At 43.4% G+C, this 27,161-nt stretch overlaps 1 protein-coding gene across 9 annotated transcripts in view; it reads right to left on the bottom strand.

The window, feature by feature from the left end:
- Positions 1 to 633: 633 nt before the first annotated feature.
- The window catches only part of Rnf182 (ring finger protein 182), a 45,268-nt gene continuing 18,740 nt past the window's right edge, over positions 634 to 27,161 (bottom strand). For all 9 annotated transcript variants that reach the window (XM_047559797.1, XM_047559789.1, XM_047559795.1 and 6 more), the window contains one exon: positions 634 to 3,667. In XM_047559797.1, the coding sequence (XP_047415753.1) occupies positions 2,732 to 3,475 (744 nt within the window). In that variant the 5' untranslated portion in view covers positions 3,476 to 3,667 and the 3' untranslated portion in view covers positions 634 to 2,731. The remainder of the gene's footprint in view (positions 3,668 to 27,161) is intronic.

The following is a 27,161-nucleotide window of genomic DNA, read 5'->3' as shown; positions in this document are numbered from 1 at the left end:
GCCCCAGCCTTCCTGCGGTTTCTGGTCTACCAGGCTGACTTCCGGAGAAACATGTCAGGGTGTCTTTGAAGTCCAGCAAGTGCTCAGCCCCTGCTGACAGGTCTCAGCGATGAAGCCTGCGTTGGCTGACCAGTGAGGACCCACAGGCAGCCGCCTTGCTCATGCAGATTTCAGAGGTGAGTGGGCTGGGCTGCGGCTCAGTGCTGGAGAGAGTGCCTAGCATGTGTGAGGCACTGGGTTCGATTCTCAGCACTGCATATAAATAAAATAAGATCCATCAACAGCTAAAAATTGAAAATTTCAGACGTTAATGGAACCATTATTCTTGGATTAACAGTGTCTATTCACTATCACAAACATAGAACTGCTCCAAATTCTCAAATTATTTCCACTTTGCCTAGCAATGGTCATAGTTAGGTACCAGGCAACTTTTAAAATTTGCCCAGACCTGAAAAGGTAAGTTATTTGACAACAAAATTGGATTCTATTTTGTTAAGCCTCTAGGAAAAATCTGGAAAGCAACTCAAACAAATTAAAACTGAAACATTTGCTTATAAAAGACGATACTGATATACCCTCTTCCCTAGCTTTTCTCTCCTATTTTTATAAAAACGTCTGGAGGCCTCCTAGAAGTGCAGTGGGTCAGGTCAGCTTTATTGAAGTTCTGTAACCTTCATGTACATGAAAAAGGTTCCAACTTACGCAATGTTTCTGAACGTTCAAGTCTGTAGTTCTCTAAAATTAACAGGGGTCCAGAGTAATAACTGAAGCTCAACCACAAGTCACAGAAATCGGATTTCCAGTTTGAAATAATAACAATTTAATAGACAAACAAAACATCACAATGAATAAAATATTAAAGCTTTGTTCTTTCTCTTTCAACAGCATGAAGAGCTAGTTGTTGTTGTTGTTGTTGTTGTTGTTGTAGTACACTTAAAACTCTTTAAACCAAGTCAACTTACTGGAAACCAAGGAAGAAGGCTGCCACAAGGCACAGACACAAATTCAGCATGGCAGACATTACACAAATAAGCAGAGCGCACGGTACCCATGTGCAGCACGTTCTAGAAAGCTCATCTTGTAACTCACCAATTCACTTGGTTACACTTCAGACAAAAGGAGTGTTTTTTAAAAACCTTATAATATAAAAATCCAAACCACAAAACATCTCTTAAACGTTATTTGCTCGAAGTACAAATGGATTCCTGGAAACTGCATCCACGATGCGACCTACACTAGATTTCATGGAATCATAAATGTGTTCAGTGGTACCTTGGGGCTTTGATTCGCTGGACCACATTCTATGTAGGCTTCCTCATCACATGTACCCTGGGCACACAGGTTCTTAGAGTTAATAGTTGTACAATGAAGACCAAACTGCTATTCTAGGTAAGTACCCCTTTTCCTCAATAAGGAATAAGGAGATGGGAAATGGCCCTCTGTGACTATTTCACACAACAAATATTTCACCACAAACAAGTTAAAATAGCCTTAGTAAAGCCCTTTCCTAAGAGTTACAAATATTTTAATGTTAATCATCGGTAATGGGTTTGAGAGACTAAAAGGCTCTTTTTTAATTTTTGCCTAGTTTCTGTGAACATTCTATTCCCCCAGCCCTAAAGCCTGCTAGACCGGCTCTTCTCACAAGTCTGTACGTTCAGCTTCCCCTGCATCATCAGAAGTTCATTAACTCGTCACTTAGCTTCTGCTTCTGTCTGAAATAAATGTAAGACCTTGAAGCTCCCCCAAGGCTGACCTGCAGGTTCAACTGGATCTCTCTCCACTTTGCCCTGAGGGTCCTTCCAAGAGGGGTCAGCTCTGCCTGCCTCTGCCCGCTGCTCCGCCCTGACTTCCAGGCACAGCGCTGCCCTTGACCCTGAGCCACCGCATAAGGTAACACTGGGCACAGCTCAGGGAAAACCTGAGCCAGTGCTTCACAGCGAGGGCATCTCACTCACTGCTTCTGGGTTTTTGCTGCCAAAATTCACCCCAAATTGTTCTGGGACTGAGCTAAATAAGTCCTAATCAAATTCTTCAAACAATGGGAAGACAAGAAAATCTTCATGACCAAAGAGACCAAGTGAAATGGACACTTGTTCAGAGGAAGGGGTGGGGCTAACCGATCAGTGTGGCCAGAACCCAGCCCGTGGAGGGGCTCTGGAAAAGAAGGCTTCCCTGAATAAGAACTGCCCCCTGAGAAGTCTGTGCCTCTGTGCTTCTCAGAGAGCCTGAGGAGGGAGGGAAGCAAACGTGGAGGAGAGCGTGCGTGTCCCAGGCGGACGCCACCTTCTGCCCGCAGCCCGCTCTGGTCGTTCCCCAGGGCTCTGCATTCTTTAGAAAGGCGGCAGGACAGGCACTCAGGTCAGTGTCCTCCTGGCGGCGATGGGGGAGGGGCTCGGGGAGCAGCAGCCTGGGGCGACCCTGCCTGAACACAGCACCTCAGGTTGACCGCTGAGGCCGGGCGCGCACTCGGAGCCACCCCTGGGTCCGCACACCTCCGCAGAGGTCCCGACTGCAGGCAACTCTGAGCTGCAGTGCTGCTCTGAGCTGGCAGGCTGCCCACTAAGCCCTAGGAGAGATGGCCGACCTCCGGCCTAGGGGAGAACCGCCCGCGCACGGCTGGATGTGAAACAGGCCGCGGACACGTGAGCGGGGCTGTCGGTGCCTCGAGCAGTGATCCCGAAGAGCCTGCTCGGACGCAACCTGTGCCCCTTCCTACTGAGCAGACCGACTACGAAGGAAGCGACATGCAGTCCAGAAACTCGTGACAGACACACTGGCAAAAGCCGTACACCATGAGGATGACCAGGCTGGAAGGGACCAGGCTGACAAAGACCACCCCCAGGGTGACTTTCTTGGACACCAGTAAGTAGATCCCCAGGGGCAGGGAGCTGAAGTACAGCAAGCCCAGCAACCACACCAGCACCCGGATGGACGTCTGAAACAGCAGGGACGTGCAGTTCCAGACCGTCCAGTTGTGGGACACGGTGGTCACCGAGTCGAAGCTCGCCGGCCTGTAGAATTCCACGACCGGGCTGGCGCTCAGGGACGCGGCGCTCTCCCTCTGCACCTCCATGATGGTGATCACCAGGCAGTTGGAGGCCGTGTGGGAAGGGCTGACCAGGGAGGCCAGCCTCTTGGGGGTCAGCAACAGCTCGGTGGGGTTCTCTGGCAGGCACTTCTTCCCTTTGGCCCCGCAAGTCAAGTGCGCGAGGATGTTGTTGTCATCGGGCAGGCTGCTGACCTCGTCGTCCGGCAGGCACGTCTCGAACCTGCAGAACGGGCAGACGATGACGCCCTGCGCGGAGTCCCCGAGGTCGGCGATCCTGCAGAGGCACCTGGCGCACACCCTGTGGCAGCACGCCAGCACTTTGGGCTTCCTCTGCTTCAGGTTGTAGCGACTGTAGCAGATCTTGCACTCGAGCTCGTCGGAGACCTGCGACTCCGCGGCGTCCTCGGGCGGCTGGCTCGCCATCCTGGATCCGCATCCGCTCCTGGCTGGGAACAACCTGGACTAAGGTGTCTCTCTGAGTATCATTTCATCCGGACCCGGCAGGGAGGCAAAGCGGCTGGAAAAGCGACAGAGACCAGAATCTTCCGGGCATTTTCAGCTTCCTCATACAACTTTCTGCCTCAAATGCATGTCTGAAAAGGTCACGTGAAGGGTCTGCAAAGAAAAAAAAGAGATCCATAGTGAACAGGGGACAGACAGGTGTGTCTACAGGTGCTGTGTGGGTTCTGAACTCCAGGGACCGTAAGCGATGGACTTCACGGATCAAATCCCTTCATCTTTTCACACTTTTCTGTCTCCAGGCCAGAAAAGTGTCCCCCCACCCCCTTAGCTGCCTCAGTCTACAGATATGCCAGGAAGGCGGCATCGAGAATCCTGGCGAGTGTGCCCCACGGTGCACTTCAGATACGAGGGACTTTCTCTCTGGTGCTTGGACCACGTCTGGCCTCTTTGAAAACAGAATGGAAGGTGCCTCAGAAATAGCAGAGTGACTCGGAGAATGGCTGTGTAAACAACGGGTGTCGAATACCTTCAGGCAGAAGGAAGCAAAAGGCCACCGTGCTAAGCACTAGAAACAAGCTGAGTCTACTTCCCCAGAAAGAGAGAGGAACACGTTATAGCCACACACAGAGCCACCCCGCACGGCCACGAGAAATGCCCACGCTCACCTGCCCGCAGGCTTTGTGCCACAAATGCTCTCTCTACAGCACACAGCACTAGGTGCCTGCAGTCCCATCGCTAGTAATGATAGTACTTCTCTCAGGGACTTGGGACACATGACTGAAGACTGGGCTGAGGTGAACCCTCAGTTGTCAATCGCCAGCACTAATGACAGGGGGCAGCAATGTGGGAGTCTCCAAATTCTTTTCATTGAGTTTTAATATATGTGGTATTTTTGGTAGATTTTTTTTTTAATTATGCTTTCCTTGGAAAACATCGAAATGTATTTGAACTTCTGAGCACAACCCTGAGCCATGAAAGCAGAAGGCTGTCACAACACTGCTGAGAAGCAGAGCACGGCTATGCTAGAACTTAAACTGCACGGCCCGCACTGTGCTAGGAAAGGAGGCAGGGAGGACCTAAGCCTGGACGCTCGATAAAGTCATCAACAGATGACCTGTCTGTGTACATCACCTTCCTTTTCATTGATGACTTCTGCTATTTTTTAAATCAACTTCCTATTCTACAAGGATGTATAATGGATATTAGTGGCAAGATGCAGACTTGCAGAAAAGGAAGTCAAGAGAATCTCTGGTGATGGCCAAAAAAATATAGGTAGGATTTTTTAAAATGAAATCTACTGTACATCAGTGCCCACAATTCAAAACTGCTACCCTGAACCAACATCCGTGGCTCCAGTCTTACACACACACAAACGCCGTTTCTTTGGTGGCTTTCCTTCCACAGGCCCTAATACTTTCTTCATTCCCAACCCTGACCCTGACCCTGCCCTGCCCTGGAAACTCATGCCCATGTCATTGCAGGTAGGACGGCATCTTGCCCACAGTCCACAGAGCTGGCAGGCTTTCCTCCTCCTGTGAAGGAACACACCTGAGGCCACGGCCAAGGCAAGATGCTCCCTACCCTAGCGCCCCTCGTGGACCAGCCACCTTCACGGAATGTTCCCTCCCCCTGTGGCTCCAGTCACTCCCTGCTGAGCACGGTGCTCCTGCCAGCCTCCCGGAAGCCACACACAGGAAACATGTTATGATGTTATGTTCTCTTTGTGCTCTCGGCCCCACGCCCTCCCAAATCCAGGTGTCCCAAAGCTGGTGGGGTGGAGAGATGACAGACACTGCCTGCCCCCTCCCCATAGGAGAGGACAGCTCTGCAGAGTCACAGAAAGGAAGAGAAAGCGTGTCACACAGACGATGGCACCACACGGAAAAGAGGAAACAGCCGTGAGGACTGAGCAGAAGCGAACCCCGCGCACAGGGAGCTGGACACAGGAACACACCAAGGAAGGCTCTGTGCCAGTCAGCGGGTCGCATTCCGACCTGTACCAGCCTGCAGCCCTAGAGGGGAGGAGCAGGAGCACTCTGCTCCCTTCTAGCTGAGAACCTGATCATCTGCTTGGCAGTACTGAGCTCTTACTGAAACAGCACTTCCATCGACACACTCCATCAGACCTCTGATGGGCTCAGAGGCAGGGGGATGTGATCGTAAGGTTCATATTCAAAAATTCATACGGGGCTTCTTGGCAACATGAAAGAAATGCTGAATGTTCAAATATCCAATTAAAAAGAAAGCTACTCTAAGGCCCCCTCCGGCAAACCCGTCCATGGGCGTGGATGGCTGCCTGAGCGGCACCTCCAGGCAGGCCCGCGACTGCCTGAGCTCTGCCAGCGCCCTGAAGGTGGCGGCACCACGGTCTCTTACTGGAGCAGAGACAGGGGAGCCAGGCTGCCAGCGCTCGAGGGGCAGACTCGCCTGCCTCCCCTTGACGCTGAGGTCCCTCGGAGAACCTGAGTACTCCTCCATTCTTGGAATAGACCCTCCCTGGCCAGAGTTGAGTCCTCAAATACATGATGGGTTCTACCTGCTGGTACTCTACTAAGAAGTTTGCATCTATGTTCAAAATTAAGTTGGTCTCTAGAATTTTTTTGCACTCTACTGGACTTTGGCATTAAATGCATACTTATCTTATAAATGAATTAGGAGCTTTGCATCATCTTCTGGAAGTTTAAGTGATGATAACAATCATTTGTTTTTTAAAAGTCACATGAAACACAGCTGCAATTTTATGTGATCCCACAGCCTTTGTCAAAGGCAAATCTTTAAACGCTTTTCCATCTCCTTTATGATCACTGTCCTTTTCGTTTAAATTATCCACTGCTTTCTGAGTTGAATTTGGATTTTTATATTTGACAAGAAAAAAATCCATTTCTCCTGTTTTTTCCAATTGTCACACAGTTGAAAAAAGATGCCTTTTTATCTTCTTTGAACCAGTCCTGCATCTCTGATTATGCCCCTTTTCTCACTTACAGTCTTCTGTTTTTTTCTTTAATTTCCTAATCAGACACAAAAACCCTTTATCTATTTTATCATGCTTTTCAAAGAATTAGCTACCAATGTGCTTATCTTTCTAATTGTATTTCATTAATTCTAGCTTTTCCCTTTATTATTCCATCCACCTTATTTTAGTGTGTGTGGACATTCTTTTTCCCATTTCATAATAGAGATACATTTGTCCTTATGTTTAAATAATAAAAGTATCAGAATGTGACATTTCCACCGGCTGCAGCTTCTACTCTGTTCTGCAGCTTTTGGAATAGATTACGCTCCTTCTAGGTAGTTTCTCGTTTGACTTTTGATTTCTCCTTTGATACAAAGATATAGTGTTTTAACTTCTAAACAGTAAAATCTTTTTTATTACCTTTTGCTATTTATTTCTGATCTTAATGGATACTGATCAAAGAACAAGCTCTAGGAACATCTCTCTTCCTTTGAATTTATTAAGGTGCTCTTTGTAGTCTGCATATGATCCATTTTTCTAAGTAGTCCAGAAAAAAATATTGTTTTCAAGAAACACAAGATTCCCACAGAGCTACTAAATATGACTTATTTATTTATTCAATTTTTCTATATTATAGCTTATACAAGGTTATGATAGGAAGAGGCAGTGGAAGAGGTTTGTCATTGTATCTCAGTATAATTATATTCATGTTTCCAAGCATTCTGCTCTACTCATTTTGGACCAATGTTTTACATATAAGGTTCATCTTCTTCATAAACTCCTTCTTTTCATCATTGAATGATGTCTTTCCTTATCTGTTTATGCCTTAAACTGAGAGCCCACCTCGCCAAAACCTAGCGTTGCTAGTTATACGATTCTCTTCATTTGCCTGGGATCTTTATCCATCCTTTCATTTGCCTTATTTCAAACATTTCCTATAAACGGCTGGAGGGTTTTTTTGGGGTTTTTTTTGGTGCTGGGGATTGAACCCAGGGCCTTCTGCTTGCAAGGCAAGCACTGTACCAACTGAGCTATATCCCCAGTCCAAGGATTTTGCTTTTTAACTGTCTAATAGTACCAAATTTTCAATGGGTAAAACCAGTTCATTCGCCTTTGATGTCAAGAGTGTAGTATGTGATCTTCCTCCTTCCTTCTCACTTGAGTTGACTGCATTTTGAAGCTTTTCCTTCGTTATCCTTCCTCAACTTGAGGTCTGTGCTTCTGGTCAGCATTATGTTTGAACATTTTTGTTAGAGAATGGGCAATGATACCCCTGAATCCTTACAAATAACAAACTTCCTTCATCCTGACCCTGAAATGGCCGTTGGCTGTGGGGCTTTTTCACCTGTGGCCTACAGAAGTTACTCCACCACCCCAGCTTCCTGCATCATGGATGAGGAATCTGCGGCTAGTCTGAAATTTCTCCATCACAGGTAATTTTCTCTCACTGTCTGGAAGCTTCCAAGATTTTGCTCCTCTTTCCTATGAGTTCAAGAACTTTCCCATGCAGAGGTATCTTTTTCATAAATCTTGCCAGAACTTAACTCATCTGAATGACAGACTCAAGTCTTGGTTTTTAAGCTCAGAAAATGTGTTTCTTACATTTATCTGATTTCTTCCTTTCCTCCATCCACTCCTCTCTCCTTCCAGCTCTCCTGGAACTCACGTGCTCTACTTCCTGACTCTGCTTTATCTCGTGATTTGCATCCCTTTCTGTTTGTGTTCTGTGCTTTCTGATTCTTCTATGGACCAATGAGACTATTGATTCAAGTCTCAGGAATGATCATCATCTCTTTCAATTCACACGGAAGTGTTAGGAAAACTGTGTATTTCATCTCTGGAAAGTCTTTTTGTACTTCATTTAAATCTCCTTATGTACTCTTACTATTTTGGTCAGGTTGTCATCTGTCTCCAGCTGCCACTCAGTGGCATTAAGCATGTGTTCTATCTGTTCTTGTAGACTGTCTTCTCTGGTTGCAGAGCCATCATTTCCCTTTGTCACAGTGCTGGGGTCCCAGCCGGAGCGTTGGGAAGTCCAGTGGTTTCTCCTCTGGTGACACAGTCGTGCAACCAGGGTGGGGGTCACTGCCAGGGCTACACCAAGACAACAGAATGGTCAGAACCTCAGAGATGGGGAGGACTTAGTCAACTGTCCATTTTCCCTGGGACTCCTGGGTCTCTGTGTGTGTGTGTGTGTGCACACACACACAATGAAGTGAGGGTGATTTTCAATTCTCCTTGGATCTGCCAACTTCCAACTTCCAACCAGCATCCAGTACATCAGATCCTCCCATGGGACGCCTCAAACCCAGGCTTCAATGCCAGTCCAGCCCAGAAAGAACACTCCCCTCTGCTCCAAGTCCCATCTCAGCTGGGGTCCCTCCTGAACACAAGGGTCTCTGGCTCCAGGAGTGCTTTGGGTCAGGAGAGGCAGGGGAGGATGGACAGGGCAGGGTAGTGAGTCCTGCTAGCATGCTGCCTTTCCAGATTTCTTGCCAGCTACAGTTCCTGGGAGATTTTTTTTTCCCCAAATATTTATCTAGATGGGAACCATGGGAAGTTGCGATAAAAGTTTAATTTGGAGAGAAAACTGGCAATCCTAACCACATTCGGTGACTATTACATAAGGATGTATAACAAATTGACATTCATCCCTAAGTTCACAACTACTTTTTAAAATTCACTTTTTAGAATTCTCCCTTCTGCACGTCCTTTTATCTCCCTTCCTTTACAGCAAACTGTCTGACACCCAGGGTAAGGAATCTTCTGCTCTTCCCTTGATGATCTTTCCTGAACATACCTTTCAAGTTTCACATTTTAATTCAGAGTTTTGCCAGTTATATTAAAAATCCACTAGAAAAGAATTCTTCAGGTTTTTCTATTTCAAAAACATTCATACTTTTAAAAACGTACACTGTTTTGGGTCTTTCCTGTTTGGATCATGGACTGCTTGGGTTTTCTTCCCTGCTTCTTCTTTATATAACTCTTCTATTTCAAAGTTTAAATTTAGTAGTAGATGCTTTTACCTAAATAACCTTTTAGCCTTAATCATGCTCCCAGAGTCTATCGAGCATTTTAATTTGACATTAACGGGATAGATTATATTTTCCCCTTATGAAACCACAACTGCCAAGTCCCAACCCACATTTCCTGGTTACGCCTCCCATTCTGGAAAACAAATATCACAACCGTTGCTCTCTTGACGATGAGACAACTATTCCCAGGGCCCTCCAACAGGAACGGCAGCGCAGGTTACATCACTACCATGCCGCTGTCCATGGCGTCTGCCAGCGGCAGTGCCAATGGCTGCTTCCGAGCTGGAGTTCTGTGCCAGAGGGGGCATCGCTCCTCAGACGCTCGCGTTTCCTGACCATCAGCCTCTGTGGCATCCTAGACCCTCTGACTAATAACTCTGTGTCTCCAATAACCCATGGCTGCTTCTAGCACCTGTTCCTTCATTGTGTGTGAACATCAAGGCAGAACATCCGTTTCTAGGCTCAGCTAATGAACAATTATACACACTTGCCATTTCTCTGATGCCAAATTTCTCATTCACAAAACCCAATGTTCCTAATCTTCTTATTTATGGCACCTGATTCTCAAACTAAGCTTCCACACACAAGTGGTATCCACCCCCAAGAAAGTTCAGATTTCCACCTAGGGATTCAGAAATTGCCTTCCAGCTACAGGCTGAGTTGTATTACTGTTCTTAATTACTAAATAATATGCTGAACAGTTTCTGATATCAGTCCCGATTGTCAGACTTCTCCCTTATGAACATTAAGGATATTTTAACTGTGCACAGGTGATTCTCTCAGAATCAAGGTTTTTGCTGTGCCTTTTCATTTAAAGACATCCTTCCTGCAAAAAGTGAAGGTTTAAACTTAGAAAATCCTAAGCGAGTAAGCTCAACAGATGTTAAACTCCCTCTTGGAGGCCCAACAGCTGCTGCTATGAGAGTTTAACCTGTCACCAGGAGCTCCCAAGGTCGCGTGACGGCATAAGGACCAACTCAGAAGCCCCCTGCGAGACGAACACTCCCCTCCACTCCTCATCCAGGACCAAGCAATGTCGTTTGATGGGAAAGCATAATCTATTCATTAGGATACACCGAGTTAATGATCTAGAAATCCAGGCTATTAGCTCAGAAGGGGCCGCTGTCTATGTGGAGTGGTGATTTATGATGCATTGTTTGCCAGCAGTTTTAGACTAACAAATGTCCAGCAGTGAGGGGGGAGCACTGTCACTCCCGCCCTGTGTCCCGCTGTCACTTCTGTTTTCCTGACGCTGACGAGACCATGACCAGGTCAGGTGCCTGACCTCAAGGGGTCCTGAAAAGGAGGCCCGCAGGCTCTGGAGTCAGGAGACGCAGATCTGGGACAGGCTCAGACCTGACTGAGAGGTGATCCTGGCCTCAGAGATCACACCTGCCTCACACCGTGGCCACGAGGGCTCGAGGACATCATCAACTAAGGACTCTGCGCGAATAAGCAGCAGGTAGGCAGCACTAGGAATCCAGACGCCACGTGGGCACAAGAGCTCGCGCTGACTCAGGCCCGAGGCCGCCAGCTCTCCCTCCAGGACGCCACCTGGAACTTCCTCTACCTTTCCCGTGTCGTTCGGGTCCCTGCCTGATGACCTGAGGGACAGCAATGTCGTTACTCTTCTCTTGCTTATACTATTTATATCAGACGCTAATAAAGAATGTGTGAGCTTTGTAAGTTCAGAGTGACTGCCTGGAACTTCGCTGGAAAGAGGCAAAGACAGTGCAAGAAGATCACAGGTTCCCAGAAGTGCAAGCCACAGACTGCATTAAAACGACTGAGGACAGGAACAGGAAGGACGCTGAATGAATCGGGGGCGCCCTTTCCGGGACCTACTGAGTACCATCACTGCCGCAGTGAGCTCACCATCATGCACGTCCACAGAACTGCGACCCGAATTAGAATACGAGACACTCTGTATGTGTATAAATACGCTAAAATTGACTATTGACTCTACTACCTTGTATGATTAAAAAGAATAAAGATAAATTTTTCTAAGAAATGACTGAGGACCAGGGTGTAGCTCTGTGGTACAGCGCTTGCCTAGCAAGTTCTCTCCCAGCACTGGAAAAAAAAAATGAGAGTTCTGTCCCCTTAAATTAATCTCTTTCCTTTTAATTGCTTCCTCTTCCATTTCCCTCAGCCAAGTTAAACAGAAAACTTTACAAACTTATCAGGAAAAAAAGTCTCAAAAAATTAACTGCTTTAATTTGGTTGCTGAATGTCCCCCAAAGGCACGTGTGTTGAAGGCTTGATCCCCAGTGTTCCACTACTGGTAGATGATGGACCTTTAGACCCTAGGTGGGGTCCAGTGAGAGGTCCTTAGGACACTGCAGGTGTGTCCTTGAAGATGACCCTGAACCGGAATCCCTTCCTCTCTCTCTTCGCTCCCAGGTTGTGGAGGCTTTGCTCCACCACACACTCCCTCTGTGATGTGCTGCCTTGCCACAGCCCAAAACAAAAGACCAGCTAAACTTGGACAGGACTCTTCAAAACTGTGAGCCAAAATAAACATTTTCTCTTCATAAGTTAATTATCTCAGGTATTTTGTTATAGATATGGAAAGCTGACTAACACATTAATAGGTTCTTTATACCATTTCTACAATTTCAAACTTAGGTAGAAATAGTTAATTATTTGGATGACTATTTCACCAAATGAAACTCATACACCACAGTTTCTTTCTTCTTCAAAACCAATGTAATTACATTTCTTCTGGAAGACAGAGGTAACTAACTTATTGATCAAATAAACTACATGATTATACTTCTGAAGTCATGGCTAAGAATCGCAGATTGTCCATTACTGGCATTTTAGTGAGTAATAAGAAAGGCACCTTGAGCTGCTATAGACCTCACTTAAAGAGCAAGAGTTGGATGTGAACTCCCGATAGACTCATGATGTGGCCCTCCTCTTCCATGAGTATTCACTTACTGCTCATTGTGCCAGAATATGTTCTAGGTGCCAAGGATGCAAAGACAAAATAAGACAAAGTCCCTGAACGCAGAGATTGACTGTAAAGGCAAAGGGACCCTCTTCTGCCCTCTGCTTGTCCCCCCTCTTCCCTGCCCACCACCAGTGGCTGCCTCTGCATCCTGAGCTCAGTTCCCACAGCTTCCATGACACACTCTCTGGGTTTCCCTCCTGCCCTCTGACCACTGCTTCTTAGCCTTCTCTGGATGGAGCCTCTAAACGCTAGCGCACCGGCACTGGCCTCGAGCTGCTGCTGCTGCTTTTGCCTCTTCCCTTGCATTGTCTCACGCACTCCAAGAGCCTTGCACACCACCTCGTGACAGAGCCCTCTGCTGTGTCTGCAGCTCACGCCTTTCCTAGTTCAGGGTATCCGCTGGGAACCTCCACTTGTATCTCAAATTTAACATCCTCGCCTCTCTCCCACACCCAAATCGTCCTGTGCACAGTTTCCCCATTATAATAAAATGGCGCCATCTTTCTCTCAATCTTTCAGGTCAAAAATTGGAAGTCACCTTTGATTCTACATTATACCTCCCTCCTCACCTGCAATTTTTGGCAAGTCAAGTCAATTCAGTCTCCGATCTCCAATCTTCCACTTCATCCCATTGCTGTGACCAACATCCTCACCCAAGCTCTGACCTTGTTCATTACAAGCTGCCTGACTCATCCTCCTGCTTCTCATCTTGCCCCACTACAAACTCTTTTCTTTGCAATGACCAAAAGTAAGCTTCTAAAAATGTAGATTGGATTATATTTATCATCTACTTACACCACCTCAGTAGTTTCCCATTACATAGAGATTAAAATCCAAACTCCCTGCAGCACGGTCTGCCCTCCCTCTGCCCGTCTTCTGCCCTTGTCCACCTGCCTTCCTGCCATGCTGGAAGTGAAGTTCACGTGAGTTCCATGAATAGTCCAGGCTCTCCTGCTCCAAGCTGGTTCCTCAGTGTGACATGTCATGCCAACCCTGTACCCTCTCACAGATCTAACCTCGGAGTCTTCAAGGAGGTCTCCCTAACTCCCATTTTCAAAATTTCATGTCCTTTATTTCCTATAACACTCTGCTTGCTTTTTAAAATGAATTTCCACGAGCCAATATAATTCATTTGTTTGCTCCCAACTTCCTGAACTAGAACGTACACTCCGGGAAGAGCAGAGGGATGGACATGCTGCCCACCACTGTCCCACCTGCACCCACCCCAGGCCAGCACAGAGAAGACCCTCAGGGGACACCTGCCATGAGTGAACACGCCCAAAGGTTTCCAAGACCCCTCCCCACCACTCTGCAACCACTCTCGGTGAAGTCAGCACTTTGCTTTAATAAGTATTCTTGGCTGCTACACATTTTTTAGTTGAGATGTTTAAATCACAAACCTTATACTCCAATATTTCCATAAAGAAATACTGAATCTTCTGAACATGGCAAGAAATCTTTTTTGGGGGGGCGGGGTTGAATTCAGGGGACTTGACCACTGAGCCACATCTCCAGTCCTGTTTCCCATTTTATTTAGAGACAGGGTCTCACTGAGTTGCTTGGCTCCTCGCTTTTGCTGAGGCTGGCTTTGAACTCGAGATCCTCCTGCCTCAGCCTCCTGCGCCCCTGGGATTACAGGCTGCGCCACCGCACCCTAATCATGAAATGCAGTATGCAAAAAGATCCCTAAGTCATGGCGCAGAGGAAGCCCTCAGGAATGGCGAGCAAATGAATGTGCTGCACTCCTTATTGAACCATTTACAATCCCCATTTTGATAACTATGGTTCCAAGGTCAGCTTCGAGTTTAGATTCATCAGAGGTATCTATTAACATAATTGGAGAAGAAAACCCCCACAGGATGCTTCCCTGTGAATTCTGGGCATCAACCGAGGGGACACACTTTGTCCTTAAGCTTTTAAAATATTCTCTGAATGTTTCTTTATAAACTAAGCAAAATGGTTATCAAGACGATATCTGAATGTTGACAGCTTTCTCAAAATTACAAATACAGCAAAAGCTTGAAAGATATTTTTATATTATTCTAAAATAAAAAGTGCCACAAACCAAAATAATTTTCATTTTATCATATGCAAAACTGTTTTTCTCAGTTCTCATAATTCTAAAGAATAACATCATCTCTTCCCCAGCATTAATAAAAACGGCTACAACACCTCATGAAATAGAGCATCATTTATACTATCAAGGGCCAACAGCACTTTGACTCAGCAAAATGTGATCAATCCAATTAATTTGATGCTTCAATTAATAATGGGTAAAAAGGTTCATAAAAAAAATCACTTTTTAAATTCCACATCTAATATATGCCTAAGCCAAGATCGACAAAAAGAAGAAATAGAAATTAAATTGTATTGAATTTATTTGCCCTGAATGGCTTTTCTCAACAGACCTTTCTGAGTCAATCTTAATGAATCTGTGACTTTGCAACACAGTTACATGATGTGGCATTATTGATTGACATACATTCAATGGTGAAGATAAAGTAAAAAGTTGCAATTTTTTAATGGGACAAAAATTATATATATATATAAAGAGGATCGTTGAAAAAGATAGTTTTGTATTTATTATATATTAAGGTCTAAGCAAAGGGCAGCCAGAAAGCCAGAAAAATGCCAGGCCAGAGCAGCAGAAGACAGGGTAGGGTGCAGCCGAAGGTCAAACAAGATCACTGCTGCCAGAGGCAACTTTGGAAAGGCCTGAAACCCATCTTCAACATTTTTTGATTGATCAACTAGCAACCAGACCCCATGAGTGACATGAATTCATTGCAAGGGTACCTCAAGAAACACTCTCTTCTCTTGACTTATTTTCAGTAGGAAAAAAAAAATGAATACGATAAAATCAAGTCCACGCATCTATACTTGACAATAACTACGGATAGAAAATTCAGAGCTCAGAATTAAAGATGAATTCCGAAAGAGTCCAAAAATCATCTGCCTCGGTGCTAAATGAGACCATGAAAATAAGACAGGCAGGCCATGAGCTTCCAGGGAAGCTGGAGATGCTGGAGAAGAAAGAGAACAACACGGAGCAACACCGAGGTTGCAAAAGGAGACGGGGAAGACTGCGAGGGGCTGGGGGAGGGCCGAGGGGAGGGAGGGGGCAGGCGGCACCAGGCGGATGCAGGCAGCACCGTGAACTCTGAAGGGGTCCCGGATCACCAGAGGGGGAAGTGTGAACTTAGGGCCAAGTGTGGCAGGGGCAGAGAGAAGAGGCAGAGGACACATCTGAACACCCAGAGTAACAGAGAAAAGAAGAGTCCCCTGAGTTACGTGAAAGAGGGTTGATAAAACCAGAGAAAGCATTGTGATACGTATAATAAGACTGGATTTGGGTTATTTAAATATATGAATTATTTTCAACCTAGCACCAATGTAAAACCAAAGGGCATTAAATCAATCACATATCAATTACAGGCTAACCGAATAATATTGCATTAGGGAATTTAAAGTGTCAATTCTGCTTAACAACAGAGACAAGTATATTAACAGTATATTTAAATTAGGTAAAATTGCAAAAGGAATCAAATTTCTTAATCTGAAAAACATTTTTCTTACCTAATAAAACAGAAACAGTGGCCGCATTGATTTCCAGGCTGCAGACAGAAACTGCTGATTTATTGTCTAATAACAGTGCGACGGAGACTTGGGAACCATCCTGCCCTGGAGCACACCGGCCTCAGAAGTCAGGTGGCTGCAGTGTGACTGTGGGCCACCAGGCACAGGAGCCCTCCAGGAGCCACCAGGCCTGGGTCCAGGAAGCTGGCACCTCACGTATGTCGAAAAGCCAGGCCTTCATGACAATACTCAACCAAACAAGCTCACCACCCGCAGAAGCCCACCTTTTCCCAAGGCAACTCACTCTGAAAATGAATAAAGAGAGAAAAAGACTCAGAATTCACCTGCCCGTCCTTGACTCGGCCGCTCTCATCAAGGTCACTGGATAACCCATGCGGACAAGCTCTCCATAGAAGTGAAATGACTGGTGGAAGTCAGGTGGTGGCAGGTAGCTGCCAGTGGAGTGGACACATGGGATGTGGCCCCTGCAGCCCCTGCTCTCCCAGGACAAAGACTCAGTGGCCCTCAAGCCCAAAGTGTGATCTATCCGGCCCTTTACAAAAGAAGACTGCCAACCTCTGACCTAGGCGACAATTATCAAAGGCTGCTAGGAAAAGAGTCCGGGAAGTGGTAACATATGGACCAGGCGGAACACCTGTGCTCACTGATGGAGCTTCGTGTGACAGAGAGAGGGAGACACTGCCACGCGCCTCCCGATGCCCCGGAACGGGAAGGGCACTCCACCACGGAGCACACCTCCTTGCCAAGAAACTGAAAATGTAACCCAACCTCCGTTCCTGATAATCAGTGTATGGGAAATACAGGGGACAGAAAAACAAACTGAACCCTACCGCAGGATATAACTGGTTAAAGTTCAGAATATGGGTAAGCCCACAGGACAAAGAATCTGGTTTCTTCAATAAATAAATTGCAGAGGAAGAGAAAAACAAAGAAAGGTGAACTTGGGGACCCGGAGAGGCCGAAGAGATTCAGCCACGAAGCGCATGTGCGGGTTTTCCAGGATTCCAATCTTAACCCACCAACTGGGAAAAACATTTACAAGACAATAAAGGAAACTTGAATAGCCATCATAAACTGATGACAGCGAGGACTCGCCCTGTCGTGGCGGTGTGAGAAGGTGCTGTGGTGGTGTGTTGAAGGGCAGCCTCTCCATTGTTTTAGGGATACACACTGAGGTATTCACAGAGGCAATAATATGACATCTGGTCTTTGTTTCGAAATAATCCAGGGGGGAGGCGCAGATAAATGAGGCAAGACCGGCCATATGCTGGTCGTTGTGGAGGCCGAGTGATCAGTATAAAGGCGTTCATCTTGCCATTTTCTCTACTTTTGAAAACATTTAAATTATTCCATAACAAAAAGATAAAAATAAAAATCACCAGCCAAGCTGTCTGCTCTTTCCAGCGTCTGCGTTCACGACGCTGCCCAGCCGCCACGTGTATTCATTCATGAACCAGAGACTCGCTGCACGCCTTCGCTCAGCGGCCCTGGACCAGGGCTGACAAGGGCCTTGACCTTCGGACGTGCACGGCTAGAGCGGGCGGAAGTCGTGAAAAGGTTTGTTTGGTCTGTGCTGGTTCTTCTGCGGTTGCTGGTGTTGCCACTTCTTGTCACTCTACTGTGAGGGTTGCTTAAGAGGTTGGGCGGCCGGCTGTCACTCAGTGGTAGAGCGCTCGCCTGGCACAAGAGAGGCCCTGGGTTCCATCCCCAGCACCACCAAAAAGGAAAAGAAAGAGAGCCAGCCTGGGTAGATTCAGAAGCTCTGCTAAACCAGCCAGGCTGGGTGACCAGGGACACTGCCCAGGGGTCCTCTCCCGGAGGGCAATTCTAACCTAGTTATCCTCTAAGAGAAAGCCTGGCTGCACTCTGGCAGTTAACACTGCCTGTGAAGAGTGTCCCAGGGTAAAACCCCAAACTGGGCCACAGAAATCTTGGCTGCACCAGGCCCAGCTCTCTAATGGGCAGGCTCTGGGACCTTAAGCTAATCATGGAGGTGAATCACTTAAGCTTTCTAGATCATGGAATTTCATCTAAGAGATTAAGACGGAGCATGACGGCAGGTGGCCACCATCACAGGGCTTGGGACTGGAGCAGCCTTCCCCTAGGCACTGGGGTGTCAGCAGCAACCCAGTGACAACAGGGAGATTCCACCCTGAGAAGGCAAGGTGGGGTCACTCCTGTCTTCTCGCCCCTTGGCCTGGATAAAGCAGCTTCTCGGCTCTGGGCACCGTCAGCAGCTCGTCAGTGTTAAATGTCACCAATGTAAGTTGCTGGTGAGGATAACAAAGCGCCACGTAACAATATAGAGTGCATGCTAGAGATCAGAAAATGGTGCTCAAGGAAGAAACAAAATCTGGTTTTGAGAACCGCAGCCTGGGCTGGGTGAGGTGGAGCAGGACTATCTCCCAACCACTCAGGCTGAGGCAGGAGGATCGCAAGTTGCAGGGCAACCCCAGCAATTTAGTGAAGCCCTATCTCAAAATGAAGAATAGAAAGGGCTGGGGATGTGGCTCAGCGGTAAACTGCCCTTGCTTTTAATCCCCAGTACAGAGAGGAGGAGGAAGAGGGAGAGGAGGAGGAGGGGGAGGAGGAGGAGGGGGAGGAGGGAGAGGGGAGAAGGAGGAAGGGGAGGGGGAGGAAGAGGAGGAGGGAGGGGAGGAAAGGGAGGAGGGAAGGGAGGAAGAGGAGGAGGGAGGGGAGGAAGAGGAGGAGGGGAGGAAGGAGGGGGAGGAGGAGGAGAGGGAGGAGGGGGAGGAGGAGGGGGAGGAGGAGGGGGAGGAGGAGAAGCCAGCAGCAGCATAAACCATTGTGTCCACCCACACACTAAAAGACCTGAACAAGAACTAGCATACTTCCCATTAACTCAGGCCACATGCCTAGGACAACCTCAGTCCCCGTAAAATGCCTGCCTGGGAAAGCTCAATGCTGCCAAAATAATTCACTGTTGCAGCCAATACTTGTAGGTAGATCCCTGACCTCCCTTTTAGTGAGCATTTATTTTTTTTTAAACTTGCAATTATAAGTCCTTTCCTTGCCCCTCTGAGATGTAAATTTTCCACCACCCAGAAATGTCTCCTTAAGGACCTGTGAGTCACCTCTTTGAAACTCAAACACCCAAAGAAATACCTCTCCTGGCAGCCAGCTCTTGTGGGTAAATTAAGAAACTAACTTTAGTGACACTGTGCTCCAATTTACAAAACTGCCTCCTGTCTTGTAGAAGAGAAGTTTGTTTCTCCTCCAGATAAACACCAATTAACAATCCTGGCTTGCCTAACCCCGCGATCAATCCCCCTTAGGATCCTTCAGAACCTCTTCCTGGACTCACCCCAGCCTTGGGCACACCCAGCATGTGAAAGGCCTGTCTTTGACTGAGGGCTTTGAGATATATCATGTTAGTATACTTTCCTATCTGCATAAATAAAAGTGCACAGCACTTCATGATTTAGAAACTACTTGCATTATTTAGATGCCTGTGAGTTGGTCATTAGAATTCCCCAGGTGTAATTAAATAATTACAGCTACGCTCATTTCGTACCTAATAATCTATCAAGTAAGAATTTCAAAAAAAGACAAAGAATGGAGCAGGATTTTCTTCCCGATGTTCCTAGAAAGGTTCAGTATAACACACGCACACTCACAGACTAAACACCTTCAATAAAAATATTTATTTTAAAAGATTACAGGTTCAACTTGTGAACTTGCATTAATCAAAATTAACACATGTATGAGGTAATTATTGTTCATCATAATGGCTCCTTATTACAGTGTCATGTAGGAAAAAAGCACCAAACGTATTTACGTTAATAATTTAGAGTTGATAATTACAGGTCTTTCATTTATCCAGCAAAATACCAGGATAACACTGGTATATCAGAAGGGACCTAGAAAAATTTTGTGGATCTAGTAATCAATATTTTTGAATAAGATTTTTTTCTGTCTCTGAGACAGGGTGTCACTGTGTTATCCAGGTTGGTGCCAAACTCCTGGACTCTTGTGATCCTCCCACCTCAGCCTCCCAAGTAGCTGGGACTGCAGGCATGTGACATTATGCCTGGCTTCAAGAATGCTTTTTACGTTCCAATTATAATAAAAGTATCAAGTCCTAAAGAAAACTGCATGAAAAATTAAACATTCTGTGCTATTTCACTAAAAAACTAAGAATAATTTGATATTAACAAATTGTTAAATATTTTGTTTTTCTAGTAATAAACTCTAGTAAAATTGGTCTTAATATTCCAAATTACAAAAAAGATCTACACTTGAAGTCACTATATTTTAATAAAATTATTTGTTTTACTTATTTTGCTTTAAGAAACGATAAAGAACTGTTTGAAAAGAAACCACTTCAAAGGCCAATATTATAACACTATAGATAAGATTATCGTTTTATACAGAAAAGTTTCGTCTCTTAGCTACCAAAATATTGACCATAATTTCCCAAGTTCAAATTTTGCAAAATAATTTTCTGCCCTCCCTGTCTCGTCATTGTATCTTGAGAGTCTCGCTTGTTCATTCCAGGTTAGGAAACTAACTTGCAGGTGGGGGTGGGGGACATATAATCAGACATCTCTTTGACAACTGGGGTCAGACAGCGATGAGTTCCACTCCCCGCCAGAGTGAGGAGCTCAGCACACCAGCCTCTCCACGAAGAAAATTTTACAAAAAACTTTACAAAAGCAAAAAATGATTACACACATTGGATAGCAACCAAAGCAACTAGGACTTAAGAGGAGAAATCACTGAAGTGAATTTGACATTCTCTGCTGCTTTGTGTCAAAGCACTCACTGATTTCTGTGCACACCCAGGAACCGACCGAGAGGCCAGGAAGAAAGCAGTTCACTTTGGCTTGCTGTATAGCACCCAGGCTCTGGGTTCAGGAGGACCAAAGCAGCTAGAACTGCCACAGCCAAGGTCCCAAAGAAAAGGGAAAAGGGGAGAAGCAATCCCATTAACATCACGTGTCTTTCAAGGTTCCTGGGGGCATAAAATGAAAGGTTAGGAAAACAGAAAGTGGTCTACATTAGGTTAAAACGCTCAGCCGAGCGTTGCATTGGGGACAGAGTGAAGTTCAGGTTCCAGGGAAGAAAAAAAGACTTTACCCAAGGAATGAAGAAAAACCAAAAGTAGAATTGTCCTTAAAAAGAACAGAATCCAGCAAATATCTTTTCAATCTATGACCGAATCAATATGACCCCTACTTTGTCACTCAGAAGAAAAGCAAGTCCCCTCGGATGAAAGCTAGTATCTAGCCCAGTCTTTTCTAAACACACTGCCTAGCATTCTACCAAAAATGCCACACGTTAGGAGGACAAGACCAAGTGGCCAAAACCCAGCAGGAAGGTGACAAAACAAGAGTGACGCACTGGTGATCCAGACACTGAAGTCATCGCACATGATACTAAAGAACCCTGATTAATATGTTCGAGAAAACATGACAAGTGAAGAATGTCAACAGAAAACTGGAATCTATTTTGGAGGAAAGAATCAAAAATTGTGGTACTCAAAAGAACAATAGCTGGGACAGACAGCTATGCCCTGCCATGATGGAGTGAGGAGCTGACGAATCCTATACCACACAGAGCAATACTAAACCTGGACAAAACCACCCAGAACAATTATCCCAGCGCTCCAGAAACTCCATACAACAACAAAGCAGCACTCACCCACGGCAGCTGCTGCACCCTGGGCAAGACCAACACAAGATGGCGATACGCTCACCGCCTCTTCCCTTCACTCCAGTCTGGTAATTCAGCCAGGGAGCAGCAGCCTATGAAAACCAGTAGCCTCCAACCAGCCTCACTTGATACGAAGTGTTATGGGTCAGGGTGGCCCTACTACCCCAAGATTAAATCATGTTTGAGAAAGTTACAGATTAGCCAAGTATGAAAAAGGAGGTTCCACACGACACAGCTGTCAGAGGTCTGAAAAGCTTGCCACATTGCCAGAGCTGGCCAGAGCCTGGGCACACTGTAACGTGGGTCCAGGTCACTCACACACGCATGCCAACAGCCTGAACATGCGCACAGAGACACATTCAAGGGCCCCAAGGAAGGAAAATGGACATTCCTGAAAACAGCCGGAACTTAGAGTGAAAGCCCCAGCCCACCTGCAGACACATCCATAGAGAGTGGGAGCCCCTGACTTGCATATTTAAGCATCACCTCTAAGCAACCTTTGGCTGACCCGTAGGCTATGCAGACAGGAAAGAGCCTTGGTAGCCAGATTTTTAAAAATTTAAATGAGAACAAGAACTGAGCAGAGACATAAATAGCTGTACATTATGGGGGAGACAGACTTGAAAAATTTAGGATAGTTAAGCTACTAACCACAAACAGAACAAAACAAAACCACTTCCACCACTCTCATAGGAAAAGAAATCACAATCTACAGTTGCAAAGATATATTACTCAAAATTATTAACATTGAACATCAAAAAAACAAGACATGAAAATAAACCAGAAAGTGTGATCCACACCCAGGAAAAAAGGTGGTCAATAAAAACGATCTCTGAGTCCCCCAGATTTGGGGTTTAAAAATATTTCATTCAGGTTGTAAAATACATTTACAGAACTAAACAAAAATTTATGTTTAAAAACTAAAGAAAAGTATGACAACAATGACTCAACAAATAAAAAACTCAATAAAAAGATATTATGTTAAAAGGCTCGAATAAAATTCAGGAGTTGAAAAATTAAAATAACAAACTAAAATTACAAGCAAGGTGCTCAATAGTGTATTTCACATGGAAAAATAAAAAAATAAGTAATACTAAAATAAACAAAGAGCTATAATCCAATCTGAAGAACAGAAAGAAAAAAGATCAAAGAAAAAGAAACATTGTAAGACCCCTTTAAGACATATCAAGCATACCAACAGGCATGTAATGGGAGAGCCACATAGAAAGGACAGGGGGAAAAAAGGGAGAAAAAATTGTATATACAGGCAAAAACATCCCCGAATTTGGTATAAAAATTAATATATAGATTTAAAAGCTAAATGAACTCAAAAAATCCACACTGGTATACACCATGGTCAAACAGTTGAAAGACAAAGAGAAAAATAAAATCTTGAAAGGAATAAGAGAAAAATCACCATGAAGGAATAAGATTTACTACTGATTTCTCAACAGAGATGCTGGAGGCCAGAAGGCATTGGAACGACATCTCCTAAGTTCTGGGAAGACATGCCCCAACTAATTGAGCACAACTAGGCTTCCAAAACGAAGGTTTAAAAAAATAATAAGATTCCCAAAGAAGCAACATCTAGGAGAATTTGTTATTAGCTGACCTTCCTTATAAGAAATACTAAAGGAAATTCTTCAAGCTGAAAAAGAATGACATCAAACATTAACTTGAATCCACAGCAAGAAATGAAGAGTACTCTAAATATATAAATACAAAATATTCTATACATGAATATATTTTTCTCATTTCTTCTTTAAAATACATAAGATTATTCAAAGCAATAATTATAACATTTGAGTGTGAAATATTTATAGATGTAATTGTGTGGTTTTATACATATATAGTTGTCATATGTATGACAATACCAATCTAAAGTATAGGGAGGAAAAGAAATATTGGAACAAATTTTCTGTATTCCACTGGAATTAAATTACTATTAATCCAAAGTATGCTATTATAAATTAAAATTATAATCTCTACAATGGTCACTAAGAAAATATCAAAAAACACACTATTTTTAAATCATCAAAGTGGTCCAATAAAAATTGTACAGGAAATATACAGAACATGGCATCACAATGGCAGATGTAAAGTCCTATCAATAATTACACTAAATGTGAATGAATTAAACACTCCACTTAAAAGGCAGAGATTGGGTTAAAGAAAGCACAACTAGCTGGGTGCAGTGGCACATGCCTGTAATCCCAGTTACTCAGGAGGATGAAGCAAGAGGATCACAAGTTGGAGGCCAGCCTCAGCAATTTAGCAAGACCCTCAGCAACTTAGTAAGACCTTGTCTCAAAATTAAAAATAAAATGAACTGTGGATATAGCTCAATGATAAAATGCCCCTGGGTTCAATCCCCAGTGTAAAAATAAATAAAAGCACAACTGAACTAGATGGAATCTACAAGATATATACCTTATATTCTAACACACAAATAGCTTGGAAGTCAAAGGAGAAAAACATATACCAGGGAAACAGTAAACTTAAGTGACCTGAAATTACTATATTAATATTAAATAAACATACTGTAAACTAAAAAATATTACTAGAGGTAAAGAGGGACATTTCATAATGGTATACTCATCAATATGTAAGGAAGAAAACAATCATAACGGTATGTGCAACTAATAACAGAATCCAAAAATTCAGAAGACAACATCTGACAGATATAATAAAAGAAATAAATTCCATCAGACCAGTTGGAGAGTCCAAATACTCCATTTTTAATAATTGATAGGATACTTACACCAAATATCAGTAAAGATAACAAACACATAAAACCACCAACCAACATGATGTAACTCATATTAGTAGAAAATTCTACCCAATGACTATAAAATATACCTTCTTTTCAAGGACACATGGAACATTGTTCAGGATAAAACATGCTGGACCACAAAAAATGTCTCATAAATTAAAACTTAAAATCATATAAAATATATTTTCTGATCACAATGGAATGACTACTACAGATCCATTAACAAAAGAAATCTGGGTAAATATCAGATATCTAGAAATCAAACAATGCACCTTTTATTTTCTTTCTTTCTTTTTTTTGCGGTGCTGGGTATCGAACCCAGGGCCTTATGCTTGCAAGGCAAGCACTCTACCAACTGTGCTATCTCCCCAGCCCACAACACACCTTTTTTTAAACTCAAGAATCAAAGAAGAAGTCAAAGGGAACTTTAAAAATATTTTTAACTGAATGAAAACAAAAGTACAAATATATCAAAATTGATGGAATGAAGTTAAGGCAATGCTTAAACAAAATTTTACAATTTTAATACACAGTTAGACAAAAGAGAAAGGTCCTAAAATAATAATCTAAGCTTAAACCTTAAGAAAATAAAAAATAAACAAATTAAATTCAAAGCAAGCTAAAGGAAGAATATAATAAAAATTAAGGGAAAAGTCAATGAATCAGAAAATAGAGAAAATCATAAAACTAAGCTTCAAGCTATAAAGAAAAATAAACAAAATTAGCAAATCCTTAAACTGGTCAAGAAAATAAAATAGAAAACATATATTAACAAAAATTATCCAATTTTACAAATATATAAAGTGGGTACATTACTACTGATCTATAGAAATTAAAAGGTTTATGAAGAAATATTATGAACAACTTCATGACTACAATAAGGCAACTTAGGTGAAATGGAAAAATTCTTAGAAAGCCCCCAATTGCCTAAGAGGACTTAAAAGGTAGAAATTCTAAATAGACCAACACAAAGAAAAAATTAAAATGGTGAATAAAATGGTCCAAAACATCCCACAAAGAAAACCCAAGACTAGATGGCTTCTGGTGAGTACTATGAAATATTTAGAGAAGAAATAAAACCCATTCTTCATAAGCTGAGAATATAAAGGAGGGAGCACTTCCCTTACTTTATATCATATGAAAAAATCAACTAAAAAATGGATAATAGATGTAAATGTGTAGTAGTTAAAATTGTAAGACTTCTAGAAGAAAATATAGAAATTCTTGTAACCTCAGATGAGGCAAAAAGTTTCATCAAAATTGAAAACTTTACATTTCAAAAAATAACACTAATGAGAAAAAATGACAACTAGCCACAGATTGGGGAAAATATTTGCAAATCATATATCTAGTCTATACTTGTTTCCTTGTACACAGAACATATAAAACATTCTTATCAGTCAATAATACAACCCAATGTCTATTCAAATGTCAACACTTGAATAGACATTTCCTCAAACAAAACATACAAGTGGTTAAAAAGTACATTAAAAAATGAATTAGCATCAGTAGCCATTAGGAAAGTGCAAATTAAATCACAAATTGAACTCTAAATACCCACTAGAATGGTTATAATCAATAATTGTTTTACAGGATGTGAAGACACTAGAACCTTCATATATTGCTGGTGGGAATATAAAATGTTATAGTCACTTTGGAAAACAGTTTGGTAGTTTCTTTAAAAAGTTAAACATAGTTTCAGTGTATGACCCAGTAATTCTACTCCTAGGAATTACCCAAGAGAAGTTTAAAATACCTATCTATGCAATGGTTCACATAAATTTAATGGCAGTATTATTCATAGTGTACAATAACTGGAAGCGGTTTTCATTAACCAATGAGTGGATGAACAAACTGTTATATCCAAACAACAGAATAGTATTTAGCAATAAAAAGGAATAAATTATCAATCTATGCCACAACACGCACAAGCCTCAAAAGCCTTAAAAACATTAGTTTAAATGAAAGAAGTCACATCAGCAAAAAACTATTTTTTGTATGATTCACTTAATCAATTGAAAGGGAAAATTTATAAACAATAGTGGTACCTGAGGTTGGGGTGGGACATCACTGAGTTTTATACTTACAAAGGTTAATTTTGTGGTATGTAAATTATACCTCCATAAAGTTCTACCAAGAACAAAAATAAGAACTAAATAGAAGACAAGTATTTTGAGAAACAGATCATTAGAAAATATCCAAACCAAAGCAAAAAGTTGTTTTGTTTTGTTTTTTTTTAAAGGCAATGGAATACAGAAAAGAGTTTAAGAGTCAAAAGAGGCCTGGTTTTAAAAAAAAAAAAAAAAAAAAAAGGTCGAACCAATGTAAAATTGGACTTGCAGAGGAGAGAGAGATTGGATCAGAAGAAGTCCTATTTGGTGAAACAACTGCCAAGAGTACAAGAGTATTCTAAAACTGATCCAAAAAGCTCTATGACCCCCAAGCAGGATAAAGAGTAAGGAATACATCTCTAGGCACATTACAATAGAACTCCTCTACACCAAAAACAAAGAAAAAAATTATACATGCAAAGGAAAAAGCCACATCACCTTCAAAGAACACACAAAACTGATGGCTGATTTCTCAACATAAATAATGGAAGACAGAGAACAATGAAACTACATCTTTAAAGCACTGGAAAGAAACTGACAACCTAA

The sequence above is a fragment of the Sciurus carolinensis genome, chromosome 7 (genome assembly GCF_902686445.1).
Source record: "Sciurus carolinensis chromosome 7, mSciCar1.2, whole genome shotgun sequence".
In the NCBI taxonomy this organism is placed as follows: domain Eukaryota; kingdom Metazoa; phylum Chordata; class Mammalia; order Rodentia; family Sciuridae; genus Sciurus; species Sciurus carolinensis.
The sequence above is the reverse complement of the archived record's forward strand: the minus strand, read 5'-3'. Positions and strand labels throughout refer to the sequence as shown.